Below are 17,656 nucleotides of genomic sequence, written 5' to 3'. Positions count from 1 at the left end.
CGTCCAGAGACCCCTATATTCTTCGTTGCGCTCTCCTCACACACTCCCTCCCCCCTTTCTTTGCGCTAAAACCCAGCCTCCGCTCCTCCCACAATGGCCAAATCACCGCGAACATCCCAAACGCTGCCTCCGGCCTTGTCACTGGCGCTCGCTCGGCCCTGGGCACTCAGCTCCCACCACCGCCTGACGAGGTCGCCGTCGATGACGGCCCTCCCTCCGATGCCGTCCGTCTCGATCTGTCGGTACGCCCGCGGGTTGAGGGCGGCGTAGTGCGCGTGGCTGTCTAGCGCGGACGAGAGGAGGACGTTCTGCAGCGTCGACAGGCGCCGGTACGTGGGCTCGGAGAGCGGCGTGAGCAGGGAGAGCGAGCCGGTCGCACCAGTCATGAGGATGGTGTGCGCCTGGGACGAGGGTGCGTCGAGAAGATCCATCGACGACGACGCCGCCGCGGTGGCCGTGGTGTTGGAGGAGCGTTGAGCAGCACGAGCAGCAGCAGCAGAAGCGGCGGTCGGTAGCCGAGGTGGCACCAACGTCATGCTGGTCGGCATGTCGCCGGTGTGAAAGGTACTCCGGAGCAACAACTTTGCACCGCGCTCGGTCTTGGGGTCCTCGGGATCGTACTGCAAGATGCGGAGCACGCCGTCTTCGCCGGCCGAGACGATGTACAGCTGTTTCGCGGCGGGGAGGAACTCGGCCTCCAGGACGGCCGGGTTCTCAAAGTCGCGGCCGAGGATTTGCAGCTTGTAGGGCTCCTCGGAGTAGCCTACGAGCCAGAGGCCCGAGAAGGCATCGCCCAGGATGCACAGGCCCGTGCCGGGGAGTTCTTTGGCGACGTGCACGTAGTACCGCATGTCGAGGAAGGCGACGGGCAGTATGGACATGTCTTCCTTGAGCCCACGGACCATGCACTTCTGGCCCTGCGCTGCGAGCAGGAAGCCCTGCGATCCGACACCCGAAATTGCCGACACGGCGCCACGGACTTCTTCCTTGGTGATGAGTTTCAGCTTCAGATCCGTCTCGGGTATGTCTGGCTCTGGGACCACGTCGACGACGTCGAAGAGGTAGATGTTTCCTCTGGTCGTAATGTTTTCGCCTTTCACGACGGCAGTGCCCACGACAATAAGATCCTTGCGTTCGTGCGTCTCCTCGGAGACTTCTAGGTTGATTGACTTCACGCAGAGCACCCGCTCGGACGCCTCGAAGTGGAATTGGCTTATGATGCGGTGGGACCGAGAGCTGAGGAGTTTTAGAGTGGAAGTAAGCGTTGTGGGCAGAAACGTCGTGGATTCAGCTTGCCATTCCGGGTGCCACTCGTCGTCCTGGGGGAGTTGGAACTCAGTGCTCGAGTTTGTGGCCAGGATGTACGAGTCTGTCGGGGAGAAATAAGTGAGTGAGGTTATGTCTTCGTTGAGGGAGACGCGGTCGATGACCCAGTCCGAGTGCCCGAGCATGAGGGTTTGAGGGAGTTGACAGAAACACAAGTAGTCTGTGTCATCGATGAAGACGAAGGCGTGGGGGCTGGTACCGGTACTGATTGCGCTCAGAGATTTGATGTTCTGTGGCTTCAGTTCGTAAACGTGTGGCATGGTGGACGCCTCGCGGAGGATGAGCATGGGCTGCGCTCCAGGAATAAATACCGAGGCATGCCCTGCTATGTCCCTGATCACTTGCATCGGCTGGAGTGACGATTCTTCGCCTTCTTCCTCGACTGTGTCCTCGGGAGCTTCTGCTGGCTTTGTTGCAATCTTCTTGAACTTGAAGCTGCCTACTACGCCGGGCACCGCGAAGGGTTCGTAGATGACGAGATCATTGGTAGTACTGCGAACAACCAGATACGGTCGCTTGTCATTCTTGTTTCCAAGATCAACAAGCAGAGTTTCTGCTAGTTCGTCCTTGTTTCTCCAATGCTTGGGTAGCTGTGTGTTTTGCAACAGATGAGTGGGTAGAAATGGCAGACTGTCACACTGAAACACTTGGAGACGCAGGTTGGGAAGAGACAACAGGCAAAAGTGGCCATCTGAAGCCATCAGTGCCAGAATTGGTCCAGCTGAAGTCGCAGCGCCTCCATACAGCCTCGAAGTCTGAAAGAAATCGCCTGCATCGTGATAGAGCGATACTGATAAGATTGTCTTATCCTTGAAGGCTGTCGGATGGTCAACTTCATCAAGCTCACCGGCCTTATCTGCCTTGAGCACGGCCATTGTACCGTCGTCTTTGACCAAGGCAAGGTAAGGTTCGGCAAAGGCAGCCTTCGTCGCCCTGGCTAGTTGGCCTTCTTCTTCATCGACCACGGGAAATATCTGCGAGAGGCCAAAGTTGGCATCGTAGACACGGATTTCCGTGGGCAGCACCTGGATCGTGTGATTTGTAGCCTGCAGCTTAAAGACCGATATTGCTGAACCAGCAGCTTGGTCGAAGTCGCTGTCTGCGATTGGCGACATATCGCCATCATTGAGACGATACAACGAAGATCGGCCGACACCATCCGCGGTCATGTGAGAAACGATGACCAGCTCCTCTGCCGGTTTGTGATCTTGAGATTTCTGCGTGGAGCCCAAGCACCATATACCGATAGCATCTTCATACCTCACCCGTTTTGTCGTCTCCGGCTCGAGGTGGCGGGTTATTGAAGCCACTCCACCGGCACGACCTCGACCGTATGCGACCATAATCTCAGATGAGTGGTTGCCTGATAGAGCAGAATTATCGCTCTCATCGCGCTTCCGCTTGCCCAGGGGGCCGAGGGCCAAGTCATTTATAGGTGCTATTGATGGAAGCCGATCCATAACTCGAAAGTTCTGGCCACTGGACTCGCTTGAGGCATGTCCATTCGGCTTTTGTATGGCTTCGCCGTAGAGGTCGTCGTCGTCCTCGTCATCTAGAGCATCTTCTTCCTCCTGATCAGATTCCACTCCATTTGGTTGAGTCTGCGCTCGTGAGCGTATGCGTTTTAACTGGGCTGGCTTCTTGTCTGCTCCAAGCAGAACCGAGTCGGCTCCTTCGCTTCCGATAAAGAGACAATTTGTTCCGAGATTCGCGGTGCAAGACGCAGAACCCTCCACGAGGTTATGGACATGTGCTGTTCCGAGTTTTCGCAGGGTCAGTCCGGACACCGAACGGCCATCCATTCTGAAGCCCAGAAGAGCAAGCTCTCCACTCTTCAGTATCACCAACATGTCGCCGGCGGCGTTGCCCAAGTGCTCTATTTGGCAACCTTCCAACCTCAATCGAGCCTCGGACTGGTCTGTCATTGGGAACGAAGAAGCTTCCTTTGCGAACTCGTTGACCGCAATGGAACTTGATTTCCCACCCTGATCGACATGGATCAACTCATTACCGCCGATCAGCAATGCGCCTCCTACAGGCAGTGGCAGCGGCACAATTCGGTAGAGGTCGTTGGGAAGTTTCTGTACAGACTGCAAGGTGGTTGAGGCCTTCTGCTCCAAGTCGAGAGCATAGACCGCATAGATTGTGACATCTTGACGTTCAGGACTCATATTCGAGGAGCGCGCGGCTGTGGAATAGAGAATCCCAATGGTCGGGTCGCGATACTCGTGGAGGAAAGCCATGTCGACGGGGTGTAATAGGCCAGGATCAAGAATGGTTAATGGTAACACGAAAGATGGGCTGTACTTTGAGTGGGCATCACCAGCCTGACCCTCCTGCTGCGGACTTGTCTGTGCCTTCTCGTCATGTTCGTCGTCCAGGTCGTCCATAGCCAGATCATCACCGGCCTGATGAAACGGGATGATGGCGAGATTACTTATGCCAAAGTTGAAAGCGGCACATCTACTTGAAGGGTCAATCGTGAGACGGCTGACGCAATCAGCAAGATCAGGCTGCCATGGCGCAGCCTGGAGATCATTATGCTCGTAGTAATGTATTGAGAGCGTAGATATGCTATGCAGTTCCGGGTCCCATTCGACAAGACTCAGTTTAGCATCACGCAGGGCGATGAGAAGGGCGTCTCCGCCGGCCTTCGAGTCTGTGACCTTGACTCTGCCCAACGATGTAACTGTGCCGGCAAGGTTGTACTCGGCAACCAGGACGAGCTTGGTGTCCTGGCCTGCGGGGACTGACTTGCATTGAAAGAGCTGCAGAAGAGAAGTCCGGGCAATAATCAAGTTGTCGGCATGCGCTGATGTGAAAGGGAGCGAGAGCGCATGAGTGACTCCAGAAGGAGGAATGAGATCTGAGTAGCACTGCATGTTGACGTCGCGGTTGACAAGAGAAGGAGGGAGCTCGTGGTGAGATGGGTGGCAGGGGTGCTACTGCCTCCCGCACGTTGTCGGGCACTCTATCTCCCTCCGGCGACAGGGCCTATGGCGCATCGCCCACACAGAGACAATATACAGGTAGGGACTGTCTTCTCCAGGATGAGGCGCGGTGAGGTCGCGCTGAGCAAAGGCTCAAGTTTCGAAGTTGGGCCAGTGGATTACATAATACTCGCTAGTCTCTTTCTGGCATACAAACACAAACCCGGGAAGTGAAGCGATGACGCCGGTTTGCAGCAAGTGATGCTCATGACCATCTGCTGCCTGCGTGGGACGTGGACGACTTCTTATGCTGCTCTTGCTTCTTGTCTACCACCACCCCGCATCCTCCCTCTTGAACTTCAGCTGGTCTGAGATTCAGATGTGAAGTTGGAACACAGACAAAGATGCTGTCCGGGCTCGTTGAGCCAACCCTCTCGGCCATGGCGTCCGCTGGCTACGTGCAAATCACGTTGATCTGGGTCGTCTATGCCATTGCCGTCGCCATCCTACTTTCCATCGCCTGTCTATTCGTCTACCTGTATCAGACTCATCGAGAACGATCGATCTTTGTCACCATTGTCTGCATCTTTACCATCACCTCCCTCCTGGCAACAGTGCTGTTGCTGCCCGTGGACGTCGCACTGGTCTCAAGTACCACGAGCTCCAAGACGGGACAGCGCAAGGGCTGGGCGAACCAAGACAAGGTCGACAATATCACCTACACGCTGCGCATCGTCTATTACCTGCTCTACTCGCTCGATGCTCTCCTCTGCCTCTTGGTCATTCCGTTTACCTACTTCTGGTACGAAGAGTACGATGAGGTCGCTCAAGAGGAGGGTACTCAGACATTCGGGTCGAGGTTCTGGGGCGCCTTCAAGTACACGGTGGTCTTCATCTTCCTTTGTGTTGCCCTCTTCCTCGTCGGCTTCTTCGTGCCCGTCGCTCGTCACAGGGAGGGCGCGCATTTTGACCTGGACTTCTTCAAGAAATTGCTGTCGGAGAATCACGGCGAGCGTGCATTGACGTTTGCATTGGGATTGCTGATCACAATTGGTGTCATCCTGTATTGCTTCTACACCGCCGCAGGCCTCGCTCTACTGCCTCTGACCATGATCAAATCCGCCCCAGGCATCTCCGCGCCGGCATTGTCCGAGTCGACGGCTGCCCAGCTCGAGAGCAATTTGGAACGGCAGAGACAGCTTGAAGGACGCGCCCAGGGCAACCCAGATGGACTGTCCTCGAAAGACCAGAGAGAGCTCGATGCTCTCGTCCGGGAAGAACGCACGCTACGTCGTCACCAGCGCATGGCCGAAGAAGCCTCCGGCAAGGATCGCAATATCTTTTGGAAGATCTGGTTCAAGATTGGTGCAATTCTTCGACCCATCAAGCTCATTCTCGGTCTCCTTCTGATGGTCATTGTCTTGGTCATCTTCGCTAGCATGCTGATCACGGGCATTGACAAGGCAAAGAACTCAATCTGCAAGCGACACTGTGGCTATCTGCTCGCCCATATCAATATCTTCCAGCCTGTCAACTGGGTTCTGGTCAAGTCTGCCAAGGTCTTCCCGATCGACTATGTCATCTTCATGGCAATAGTCATGCTCTTCTTCAGCGCCAGTATTTTGGGGATAGCGACGATTGGCATCCGAGTACTATGGATAACCATCTTCAGAATCCGCAAAGCCCACACCTCGCCGCAGGCATTACTTGTGGCGACGGTGCTGCTTACGCTCATGACGTTAGCCATCAACTACTCGATAGCCATGATGGTCGCGCCACAATACGCAACCTTTGGCCCCCAAACGTTCTGCGATCACCCACCCAAGCATCCTGGGGAACAGCCTGACTGCACCGATCACAAGCAGCACATTATTCCCTGCACCGAGTCCACCGGTAATCCGGCGGCGCGGAACGTCTGCACGCCCTCTGTGGTCTCGACGTTCCTCAACCGAGTGACTGTCAACTTCCCATTCTTCGGCGTCGTTGACTTCTGGGCCCAATTCGTCTTCTTGGGAATTTTCCTGCTAGGCTTTGTCATTCTCCTGTTCCGGACTCCCAAGTTGTCGGATCCAGACGCAGAGGAGGATGAACTCGAGGAGGAAGAGGAAGGGCTTCTAGCCAGCACGGGGAGGAGATTCGACGCTACGTGGCAGGATATTACAGGGAGAGTGAGTCATGGCGGAAGACAGAATCAACAATCTCGAGGCACGAGGGACGGTGACGCCGACTGAAATCCATGGATCGGTTGGTGGGATGAAGCAAGCTTGGTAATTGATGATGCGTATGGGCAACTTTGGCGCTTGCAGCGGTTGATGGTATAAGTTTTGCTCGGGTCAGTGCTCATCGAGGCAATGCAACGTGATACCAATGGGCGTTATGGGAGTTGAGGCTGTATTGGCCTCTCCCACACAATCAACGAAGCATTCGTGTGTGATTGATAGGAATAGTAAGTCAACCATTATCGTTCGACGACAGCTCTTTTCTGCTTCAAGGACCACCCGTCTAGCATGCCCACTACTGTAATTGAAGGTGATTGCTACGTGAGTCTCTTTCGTGCTTACTGGCGCGACCGAAGTCCTGGCATGCGAGGTCGTGACGAGCGATGGAATTTTGCGCGTTTACACTTCACAAAGCATTCACCGGCCTAAACTGGATCATCTCCGTCTCTGGCCAGTCTAGCGATGATGCCACGAATTTAGGCTTCCCCTCGACCACATTAGGAACAAGAAGCCTGCGGTGAGGGCTTGTGATGCAGAACCGCGACCTCAGTGCCTCTCGATGGGCAAGCCCTGAAGTGCGGCGCGAAAGACAATCGCAGCCGTCACCTTGGACAAGTCGAGCTCCCTCACCACATCACCAAGACCCTTCGACGAGCAAGCCATGGCCGCAGCAGGTGACGGCTGTGACGACCGCACCGGCGGCAAAGCCACTCAGCTCCGCGCAGCGCCAATATACCGCTCGCCACAATGACTTGCACCGCTTTCGCAGACTCTTCCGCCGGCTCGCATGGAAAGCGAACAGTCTAACGCACTGGTCCCACCGCGCACTCAATCTGGCCCAAGAACATCAAGCTCGATTGTCGGAATATCAGCGCGTTTACTCCGATGGTGATCCCCTAAGTCAAGCCCAGGGCAGGCATGTCGACGGCCCGCGAGCGACACTGGGAACCTACGACATGGTGATCGACCCGGTCGAAGCAGAACGACAGTTCAAGATCGACTTCTACGAGTTCTACGCGCTTCTCGAGCGGGGGCTTGTCTGTCTACTTGGAGTCTGGGGCGTTGTGATCACAGCATCAGCGGGCGTTGCTCCTGCTTCCCAAGCGGCAGCGAACGGATCCATCATTGGTGACTCTCTATCCTTCCACGGCTCGGCGCATCGCTTCCACGCCAACGTCATCTCTGCTCTCGAGCACCCTTCGAACCCGCTGCACACAACCCTCGGCAGAGGTCCGGTCAGAGAGTACATAGGCATTGCCAAGGAATTCCGTAACAAGTGGAAAGACGTCGAATCGCGACCAGAAGAGTCGTTCAGTGGGCACGAGCGGGCGGAAGAAGAATGGGACCCGGGCAAGATGAGGAGGTACGAGAAAGTGCTGAGAGATCTGAAGTTAGAGGAGCTGTTGGGCTGCGTGCTGAGCGGGCTGGAGGAGGCTGGACGACTGGCAGAAGCAGAGGTTGAGAGGCTGGAGCGCTTGCTCGGCAGTCAAGGTAGGGATGCGATCTCGGATATCGACTTGGACATGCAAGATGCGCCGTTCGAGACCATGGCTGAGCAGGGCGGCTTCGATCACGAGATGGAGTTTTGACAGCCTTGGTTCAGTCTGGGGAGTATGATGCTTCCACTGGGTAGCTGCCAAAGACGAACACGGCGATCGCCCAGTAGACGATCTGTATCGCCCGGAAATGCGTCAAGAGCAACGAACACTGTCCATCGCTCCGAGTAGCCGCCCTGGGATTAGAGGCACAAGAGAGTCAGGAACAGGAGAATATCTCCGAGTCGGGCGGCCCAGGGCTGCCGGGGGCCGGTGTTAGCGTCGATCTCCACGTCGTCTGTCGACAGATGTTGCCTCCGCCTGCGATCGCGAGACGATCCCAGCGTCACCGCCAACACTGCCAATCTGGATACAGCGCATCATCAGGTACAAGGACAGCTCTTCAACTCCGCCCTTCAGCTTCGAGTCATCCCACGAACGTAACCAGGGTGATGGCGATCGCCTAGTGGCAGCCAATCTCGCTCGTTGAGGAAAGCTCCTACGGGGACGAGTCAGTACGAGTGAATGGCAATCTCCCTCGTTTCCCATCATCAAAGGGTTCAGAGCGGCTTGCGGAGTCAATCTCTAGAATCCCCCACACTCGACGGACATCGCATCATACGGTACATGTACTCGCAATCTTCTTTCGTCGAGCTGGCCCCCAATACGAGGTAGAATGCCATACTGGACCGCAATACCGATGGCAAGACTCCAACTGAGACCTATCGGCACGAATACGAGTACTCTATTGGTCTTGCAGATTACATGCCGACCCCTGTTTTCCCCTGATGGTCTTCCCAGCTCTTCATCAGCCGTGGTGACGCCTCTGTGCTAGTCACTGGGCACATAGCCCGTGGCCCAGACCCTGCTCGCATGGATGCCATGTGAGTCCAACTGGGGCCGCCACCGACTCTTGCCGCGCATGATCCTTCCAAAGCCAACGTGGATCTGCAGCCAAGACGAATCTTTCTTCAGAAGGTCCTTGGTCCACCTTCCAAACGGTCTTCTCGTGCATTGCGGAAGCGCTTCCCGTCTGCCACTACGGCCATCCTGCACCGTTGCGAAACCTAGATGTCCGCAATAACCCGGCTGGGTGTAAACAGGAAAGGTACCTGACCCGCGTTTGGAGCTGAGGCGGGTTACCGTGCTTCCCCTCTGGTGGGTTCTTCTGGTTCTTCTACTCAAACCTACTCCGAGACGAGCTCGTGCACGATGCAGGTGTCACTTGTCTCTCCAGCCAGAGCGCAGGTATCGAATTGCCCAAGCGCGTCGATTTCACATCTCCGTCACTGACTGAGATCTGTCGCGAGCGGGTGACCCCGCCCAACCTGGGTCAGAAATGGAGCCGCCGGTGGTATCCTTTAGCCTGCGCAGTCGCTTGACCCGGGACTACACGTTAGATGACCACATTCCCAGCAATCGCGTGAGCGGAGGACCGATGGGTCTCGATCCCGACTTCAGCCTTCCACTTCAGCGACCGGGCCTGGAGTCTCGATCCGACACGATCAAGTCCACGGATAGCAGAAACGGTGGGCAGCCTGAGCATGGTACAAGAACTCCGCAAGGACGAAGAGCTGCCGAACCTCGCGACTTCGAGTTGCCTACATCAAGCGGACAAAATGGCGACAGAGAGAACCGAGAGCAGCTGCGCAAGCTCGATTTCAACCTCGAGGCTATCGAAGAGAAGAGCTCATATGAGCCTTCAGTCACCGAGACAGTGTCGCGCGCGTCCCAAAACACCAGCCTCACAACCACGTCGGCCAACCGGCTTCCCGATTTCTTCACCGCCGACGTCTTCCAAGTGGTTCTGCATAATCCCACGACGGCCCATCAGTTGTTGAAATTCAGCCGGTCGAGACTATGCGCCGAGAACATGGAGTTCCTCGATAAGGTTGACAACTACAACAGCCTCCTGAACGAGGTCGCCACATCCATGTTTGAGATCCACCGCGACTATATTTCGGTGAACGCCGACAGCCAGATCAATATCCCCGAGAATTTGCTCCTCAAGGTCAACCGCGATCTCAAGGCCGCTCTGGCCTCGACGCTCCCCAAGCTAGAAACCGTGTTTGTGGATTCACAGAACGAGATTGAACGCCTCGTCGCCATGGACATCTATCCCCGGTTTGTGCGTCATCAGATGACCATGAGCGCTGCCAAAGCCCTGGCCGGAAATCGCGCCAAATACGCCGGCCTGGGCGATTGCTTTGTTCTGACCGACCCAGCCAAAGCCGACAACCCCATCGTATATGCCTCGGATGGCTTTGTGAAAGTCACTGGCTACGCACGCAACGAGATCATCCCTCGAAACTGCCGCTTCCTGCAATGCCGCAATACGGATGCGTCGGCTGTCAAGAGGCTGCGCGAAGCCATCCGCACGCGTCAAGAATCCGTCGAGTTGCTCCTGAACCAGAAGAAATCAGGCGAACCGTTCTGGAACCTGCTGTACACGACCCCGCTGTCCGACGCCGTGGGGAACGTCGTCTTCTTCCTCGGCGGCCAGATCAACTGTTCCACCACTATCCACAGCGCGTCTGACGTGCTCAAGGTGCTGGCCCAAACCAACGACACGGACGAGGACGCCGTCAACGGCATTACCTCTCCGGAGGCATCGAAAAACTCCTCGTCCCTCAAGACCAAGTTCAAGAACCCTTTCCGCAGTAGAGCCCCGGTGGAGCCTTACCGGCCGCCAGGCATGGAGGACGGCTTGCTGAACAAGATCGAGAAGATGAATCTGCGGAAGCAGATGGACACGTTCTACACGGCGTATTCTAAGGTGAGTTGCACCCATAACCGCCCAGCCACACAGTCACACGGCCACGCATGGCCACTATGTCATGTTATGCTCTGCTATGCTATGTCATGGTATGCGATTTGACTTGATTTTAAGCTTTACTCTGTTCTTTGCTCTCCTCCTCTCCGATATCAAATTTTTTCTGAACGACTGACTGACTTCCTCCGTCCCCACTAGTACCTCATAATCAACTACACAACATTCTACATCTCATTCCACTCCCCCGGCGTCGCGAGCATGCTATTCCCCAGCAAACCAATCCCTCAAACCCGCAACAACCCCAACGTTCATACTCTTTCCAAAGTGCCCCCTCAACACCAACACCAATCCCAGTCCCAGTCCCAGTCCTACTCACACTCTGGCCCAGGCCCAGGCCCAGGCTCGGACCAAATCATCGGCACGGACATCTTTCGCTTCCTAGCCACCCACTCCGCGGGCTCGAAGCTCGGCTCGGACTTCAAGACGCGGGTACGCGCCGCGCTCAAACACGGCAGTCCTATCAGTTTGGACGTCGTGCTCTGTACGCGCCGATACATGGGGTTTGAGAAGTTTGTATCGCATTGGACGCCGTTGAAGAATGAAATGGGGGAGGTGGGATTTGTGGTTGTTACGTTGGGGGGTGGGGGCGAATGAGGGAGGGAGGGAGGGAGGGAGTGGTTGACCACTCAACTTGACTTGACAATTGACTTGACCAGAGCCGAGGAGAACCAAATGACTTGAATTGATCGGACTGATCTGGACCGGAGCAAGGTTGAGCAGAGCAGACCAGAGCAGACCAGAGCAGAGCATACCAGAGCAGACCAGAGCAGGGCTGGCATGGCCGAGCTACTGTACTGTAACCAGAACCGAGCAAGCGAACAGCGAGCAGCGAGCGTGTTGTCTTGTGTACTGTCCTTCATACCTAGGTACCTACCTAGGTAGGTACTTTGTGAGCCGCGGTCTGCTCACCCCGACTGTATTATATTGTATTGTATGATTATCATGTGGAAGAGGGACAGGAGGGAGCATCGACCTCATATGATATGTATCTACGTAGGTATGGACGTAGGCAGCCAGATCGATCCGTTGATTCTATTCCTCCGACGGTACGGAGTAGTATATTAAATAACAGGGACAAGTTCCTGGGTCGTTCTCTATAGAAGCGATGTAACTAAGTACAGTTACTATTAGTATGCTCTGTGCCATACCCTCGCCTACCTCCATGGTACGTTCTACCCGCGGCAGTGTGCGATTTCATCATCTCAAGCCGTGGCACCCCCGTGGCGCCATGCAACGTACAGTAATGTGTCGTGTCGTCATGTGTATTAACTGAACTCAAGTACACGAGGTACTACACGAGGTACTGCTGTTGATTTCACCGCTCATGCTTTACCAGAACGAGACGCCGCGATCAACATGCATTGATACGAGTACATACGCATGATGCATCTCTTCCATCCATCCATTCGCTCATTCATCATTCAATCAACCACTACGGGTACGCAACAATAGATCCCGGGACTGGGGTTCCCCACGTATACTAGTTGTACTATACTGTACTATTACAGTAAAAGAAACTGCATCGACCGACCGACCGACCGACTCTCCTCTCCGCGGACCTCGTCGCCGGCCATGCCCCTTCTATCCAAATATGCTGGGTCCTGTAATTAGCGAGGTCGAATTGCAATCCACAACCTGTCGTGTCATGTCCATCTACATCCATAGACATAATTTCCCGCTCGCAGTGCCGCCGGCGATCCAGTCGTTGGAAGGATGAAATACCGCCACGGCAGGCACGGCCGTGATGCCCTCGCCGCCGAGCTGGGCGAGTTGGTCGCCGTTGGCAGAGTAGACGTCGACGAATCTTGACGCCAGGTCAGAGAATGGCGTGGTTTAGATAACGGGCAGCGATAGCAACTCCTCAACTTACCGGTTCATGTTGCCCACCACCAGTTTCTGGATATTGTCCATGGGATACATCTGCCAGCGGGGCTTGAGGATAGTTGTCCACCGGCCGCTGCATGATCAAGTCAGTTCAGCTCAGCTCCGCTCACGTCTGTAATAAAGCCAAGGGGATTAAATTCCAGGCCCACGCGCGGGGAACTCACGTCTGGTTATTATGTCGGACGACGACCTCGGGCTTCATGGCCTCGTCGGCCAGTTGATGGCCAGCCTCCCATTGGTGCATGTACTGCGTGGACTGGTCCGCAGCGGCCGCCTTGCCTGTGCCACGCGCACCCACGCCAAAGGAATGGATCTTGATCGTATCGTCGTAGCTCGTCGTCGCGACCTGGCTCGCGGTATTGAACGCCGCGTGGCTGACACTCAGTCTGCTCTCGTGCTCGCCCACCAGCGTGGGCATCTTCTTCGTCATCTTGCGCAGATCCCACAATCGGAGGAAGCGGTCGAGCGACGCCGTGGCCACGTAGTGCGGCACCACCGGATTTAAGCTGAAGCCCCCGATTTTCTTCTCCGACAGCTGGAAGAGTTCGACCGTACTGGGCGCGGCGCGCGTGTCATACCGCCCGAACGCGCCGTTCAGGGTCGTAAAGTACAGAGTATTGGGATCGCTAGAGGACATGTCCACGCCGGAGACGGGTTCGTCGTCCTCGCGAGAGGAAGGTCCGTACACTTCCACGGCCAGGGACTTTTTGAGGTCAGTTACCCGGATCGACGAGTCGTACGACGCCGTGTAGAGCGCTTCGGGCTTGGACGGGTGTGTATGCATCGCCGAGATGGTCCTCGTATGTGGCTTGATGTGCGTGATCTGGGGATCTGAATCGACGTCCTCGTCCTCGTCTTCAGCATCATCCTCTTTTTTAAGACCGGTAGCACGATCCTTCCCCTGCGATGCGTCTACAATCCCCAGTGTGCCTAATTTGTCGCCCGCGAAGACAATCGGTTTGGCGACTGTAGGGTGAAACGCCATGCTGTAGATTCTCTCAGGGGTGATCTTGATGCGATTCGGCTCCCACGCATCCCAGAGCTGCAGGCCGCTCATCCTCTCCCTGAGGGCCTTGAGATCCTTGTCGCTCGTCTCGCGGATCTGCTCTTCATCGAATGTGCGTGCGTACGGCGTCGCCACGCCCTTGAGGAGTACATCGGTGCCAATCAGGCTTGTGCCGTCTGTGTCTGTCCCGGAGAAAGACAAATCGCCCGTCACGCGCTGCCGTCGTGCTCGCTCGACTTCCTTGGCCTTCTCATATTCGACCTCTGCTTTCTGTTTCGCGACTTCACTGTCCGCCTGTAGGCCAGCGAGTCGAGAACTCGTCCGCCGGGGCACGATCTCGGCGGCTTCCTTTTTCACCCTCTTGGCTGGAGGTCCCTTGGATTTTGCTGTCGCCGTGCGTTTCTGTCCATTCTGTAAGACTGGCGGCTTTGTATACAGGCCTGCGGACTGGGCTTCTTGGGTCAGTTTCTTGAGGAGGGCGTCGCGCTCGGCGATGTTGGCGAGGCGTTGCTTTTCGAAGTCGGAGGGTTTGGTGGCTTGGAGGGTCCCAGAGCGAGACATGTTTGAGGAGACGGCGAGTGATAACGGCTATGACGGGCAGTGATGTACTCCGGGCTGTGTAATTAATTGCCTGGCTACCAGGAAGGCGTTCAATGTGTGGCATGCGGCGGATGACGCGATGGACGCGAAACCGAGACGCGCATCGCGTAAAGTGGCCGGCAGTCAATTACATCTGCCAGCATAGTACGCTTCTTGCCCTCTATAATTCTGCGGACGACTTCAAGGATATAGCACCGTGTCGAAAACTACGTGTCTCTCAACCTCTTGTTATTGATGGGAAGCAGTGAAATGCATACACGACGCACGAGTAATGGCTATCGTCCTGAACTATACCGCCCCAAAGCCCACATTGTTGAGCGAGAGCATATCCGACCAGATGACATCTTCTGTCTGAGTCCAAAACTCCTCTGGTACGTCCACCAGTCCGTGGGCCTGAGGGATCACCGACTGAATCCTTGCCCTGACTGTTTCGTAGGAAAGAATTCCATGTCTCCAGCACAGTTGTGCAAGTCGACCCGTGAACCAAGCTTGCGTCTCATCCTTGTTCGATCCTCGCCATCCGAGGAAAAATGACCACAAGAGAATGGCGAATTCGTCCTCTTCCACGCCAAGACCACCTTCCTGTTCGAGGAATAGGAGCAAGGTCTCCAGATGTCCCTGTAGCCGCCCGCTGAGCCTTCTATACACGATGGGGGCTGCAAGGTCTCGGAGGGTCAGGTAGGAGAGAATAAGCGCGGCAGTGTCAACAACGCTGGAAATCAGATCCTGTTTGAGCGTATCATCGCGTGAGCCTGTCTCTGTCCCGATGGTGAGCTGGGGGTTCTGCGATCGACTCAGGATGGAATGTTCGAGCTTCCAGAGCAGGTTGCTGAAGACACGACACAACTCTTCATGGCGCTCCCTTAGCAGATAAACCTTCACTGACGACAGGATCCGAAGTTGCTGAACCGTGTCGCCTACTGTTGGGGGCAGATCTTGCAGCACGATTCCTGTCAGCAGCTCGCCTGCTTCATCATCACTAACATTCAGGTCGATGTCTTCTGCCGAGGATTCCTGCACTGCGGCTGGCATTTCAACCTGGAGGCATGTTCCATGCATGGCGGACTGGAGCAGGTCCGCCCATCCTGCCACCCTCTGAATGTGTCGATTCGAGCTCAACATCTCCATGCCGCCACGCAGTGCGATCAGATGGCCCAACCCCTGAGAGTGCGTCGATTGGGCCTCGGAGGACCATTCGAAATGGTTGTCTGAGCTGGAAAGCAGAGCCACCGCGCCAATGGTCCCATAACTTAGAGATTCCTTCAGGTTACTCAGTCTGCGGGCAACGATCCTCATGGCCTCGCCTCTATGCTTGAAGTAGACGTTCGACAGGTCAATAGAGAAGCAATCTCTTCGATGGATCGCCACTAGGCTGAGGGTGGCGTGGATGATGGCGGGGTCCATCAGCGCGACGGAAATCCATCTGGCTTCGGGGTTGCAGGCGTACGAATTGGCCCAAAACCCAGTGTGATAGTACTGGAGAAGGTTTTGAGAATCCGAGCCCGAGAGATCGACTTCCAACGTGCAGAAGGGATCCGTCATGTCTAAGTCGTGGAGTGATGAGCGCGTTGAGCTACGCTCGTCCACGCCAACAGGTGCAGGGATTAGTGGACGTTGGGTCCTGGTTCTCTTCTCAGCCCTTCGCTCCAGTGCCATTGCCATCTTCCTCTTCCTCGGCCCTGCTGCTGATGTGATCCTGGTTGTTCGAAAGCGTGATATGTGCGACCTCATCTGGTCAGCGACCTTTGCCGGAGTGAAGCTCCATGTCGGGTCGCTCTTCTGCCTCAGGTAGTCTCGCATCACAAACGCACGTACCGAGCTACGATCTTTCTTGTCCGAGCTTGAACGTGACTTCTGGCCTCTAACGGCCACGAAGTGGAGTTCACGATCCGGTTGAGTGCTGGCAGCCATGATAGAGAGGTGAAACGGGTCATTCTGCTCGAGCAATGGCGGTCGTGATCACTTTCAAGCACCGAGCCAAGCAGCAACCAGAGATCAACAGATAAAGGTGTGGAAGGCAGAGGAAACCGTGTGTCGACAGCGTCAACCGAACAAGTCACTAATTCGAGGTCACACCCATCCACCGTCGAGCGAATACTACGCCATCCCCTGGTATCTTTGGGTCAAACGCGCTCAATCCTCAGAGTTGTAAATGTGCTGGTGGCGTCGGCCGCAATAGCACCAATCATTGCTACAGCCCCATTTCGAGCTGGCCGTTGTGGCTATTGTCGTACTACTGTAAAAGACCCGTGGCTTACCTGATGCATGCTGGCGACTGATGAGTAAAACGTCGCAGGTCTCCACCTCGGATGAGACACGATACTCGTCAAGTCATGCACCAGAACAGCCGGTCGCCGGCTACAATTCGAACTACTACCCCTTCTGGCACGCCTATCTATTAGTCAGTTGCCCAGTACGGGAGGGACATGGGTGCGCCAGCCTCTGCCACCTCTACGCCAATAGGTAGACCGCGAACACACCTGGATGAGGGGGGTGATTTGTCTCCGTGCTTCCACGACTTCCTACTGTGTGAGCGATGGTCCTGATAACCACGGCCGGCCTATCACAGCGCCATTTTGACACACCCAGAATGGCTAGCCTTCTGTCCCTGGCGTCGACTATTGCAGCCTGCATCGGTTTCTCGTCCATGGGACACAGGGCTTGCTAAATGCTTGTACAGACGTCGTGTCGGATCTCTGAACCCCCAGCCAGCTCCATGGATCCGTGGAGCTGACTCGCTCCGGTCGACAATGACCTGAAGGCCGTCCGGACGGTGTCAAGCTGCAATGCAACGCTCTAACCCAGGTCTTTGCACCTGCTCAGTCTCCTGCGACCTCGGCGAACACAATGATGATCTGGTTCCGCTCGCAAAGTGATCGCTTTCGCTTTGCGGTCCGACCTGCGCATGAGCTACGACCCGCCCAATAAAATGAGGCGACATCAATGAATTCATCCATTATCAACCTCGGATATGCTCAACAGGGTGAGCATAGCCCGGGCGACCTTGTGAGATAGATCGAGTACAGAAGTTGGAATGGGTGGATTAGAGCAAGATTACCACCTGTTCAACCACGGTTTGCCTTCGGAGATGGAAAAGGAGAGCGAGCTCCGATTGTAGCAGCCCCAAACCGACCATGCGTGCTGCGTATCCTGCCCGCAAAACCTCGTGCATCGATGGATGCCTCTGCTGTCACGGACGCCACACATGCTCTTCGCCCTTTCGACGCTGCTCGGCTTCATCGGCTCGACGACCGTGCTGTTCTGCGTCCCAGATCACGCCCAGAATCGAAACTTTAACCTCCGACTTCAGGGCATTTTTTCCC

The 17,656-nt window shown here is 55.7% G+C and overlaps 6 protein-coding genes across 6 annotated transcripts; 3 read left to right on the top strand and 3 right to left on the bottom strand.

Annotated features, from left to right (window-relative positions):
* Positions 1-65: 65 nt before the first annotated feature.
* On the bottom strand, positions 66-4,208 carry G647_06789 (uncharacterized protein; the record flags this gene model as incomplete). Its single annotated transcript, XM_008731108.1, has 1 exon — positions 66-4,208. The coding sequence occupies one exon, from the start codon at positions 4,206-4,208 to the stop codon at positions 66-68; it is 4,143 nt and encodes a 1,380-aa protein (XP_008729330.1).
* Positions 4,209-4,696: 488 nt separating this feature from the next.
* Positions 4,697-6,487, top strand: G647_06788 (uncharacterized protein; the record flags this gene model as incomplete). The annotated part of the gene is made up of 1 exon (XM_008731107.1): positions 4,697-6,487. One exon carries the CDS (start codon positions 4,697-4,699, stop codon positions 6,485-6,487), a length of 1,791 nt encoding a protein of 596 aa, XP_008729329.1.
* Positions 6,488-7,431: 944 nt separating this feature from the next.
* On the top strand, positions 7,432-8,064 carry G647_06787 (uncharacterized protein; the record flags this gene model as incomplete). Its single annotated transcript, XM_008731106.1, has 1 exon — positions 7,432-8,064. One exon carries the CDS (start codon positions 7,432-7,434, stop codon positions 8,062-8,064), a length of 633 nt encoding a protein of 210 aa, XP_008729328.1.
* A 1,285-nt stretch (positions 8,065-9,349) lies between these two features.
* On the top strand, positions 9,350-11,437 carry G647_06786 (uncharacterized protein; the record flags this gene model as incomplete). Its single annotated transcript, XM_008731105.1, has 2 exons — positions 9,350-10,786; positions 10,982-11,437. The coding sequence occupies 2 exons, from the start codon at positions 9,350-9,352 to the stop codon at positions 11,435-11,437; spliced, it is 1,893 nt and encodes a 630-aa protein (XP_008729327.1).
* Positions 11,438-12,496: 1,059 nt separating this feature from the next.
* G647_06785 (uncharacterized protein) lies at positions 12,497-14,294 on the bottom strand (the record flags this gene model as incomplete). Its single annotated transcript, XM_008731104.1, has 4 exons — positions 12,497-12,647; positions 12,714-12,800; positions 12,892-12,983; positions 13,026-14,294. 4 exons carry the CDS (start codon positions 14,292-14,294, stop codon positions 12,497-12,499), a joined length of 1,599 nt encoding a protein of 532 aa, XP_008729326.1.
* A 327-nt stretch (positions 14,295-14,621) lies between these two features.
* G647_06784 (uncharacterized protein) lies at positions 14,622-16,244 on the bottom strand (the record flags this gene model as incomplete). Its single annotated transcript, XM_008731103.1, has 1 exon — positions 14,622-16,244. The coding sequence occupies one exon, from the start codon at positions 16,242-16,244 to the stop codon at positions 14,622-14,624; it is 1,623 nt and encodes a 540-aa protein (XP_008729325.1).
* Positions 16,245-17,656: the final 1,412 nt, after the last annotated feature.

This window comes from Cladophialophora carrionii (genome assembly GCF_000365165.1).
Source record: "Cladophialophora carrionii CBS 160.54 unplaced genomic scaffold supercont1.5, whole genome shotgun sequence".
NCBI lineage: Eukaryota > Fungi > Ascomycota > Eurotiomycetes > Chaetothyriales > Herpotrichiellaceae > Cladophialophora > Cladophialophora carrionii.
This window is presented reverse-complemented; position numbering and strand designations above follow the sequence as displayed.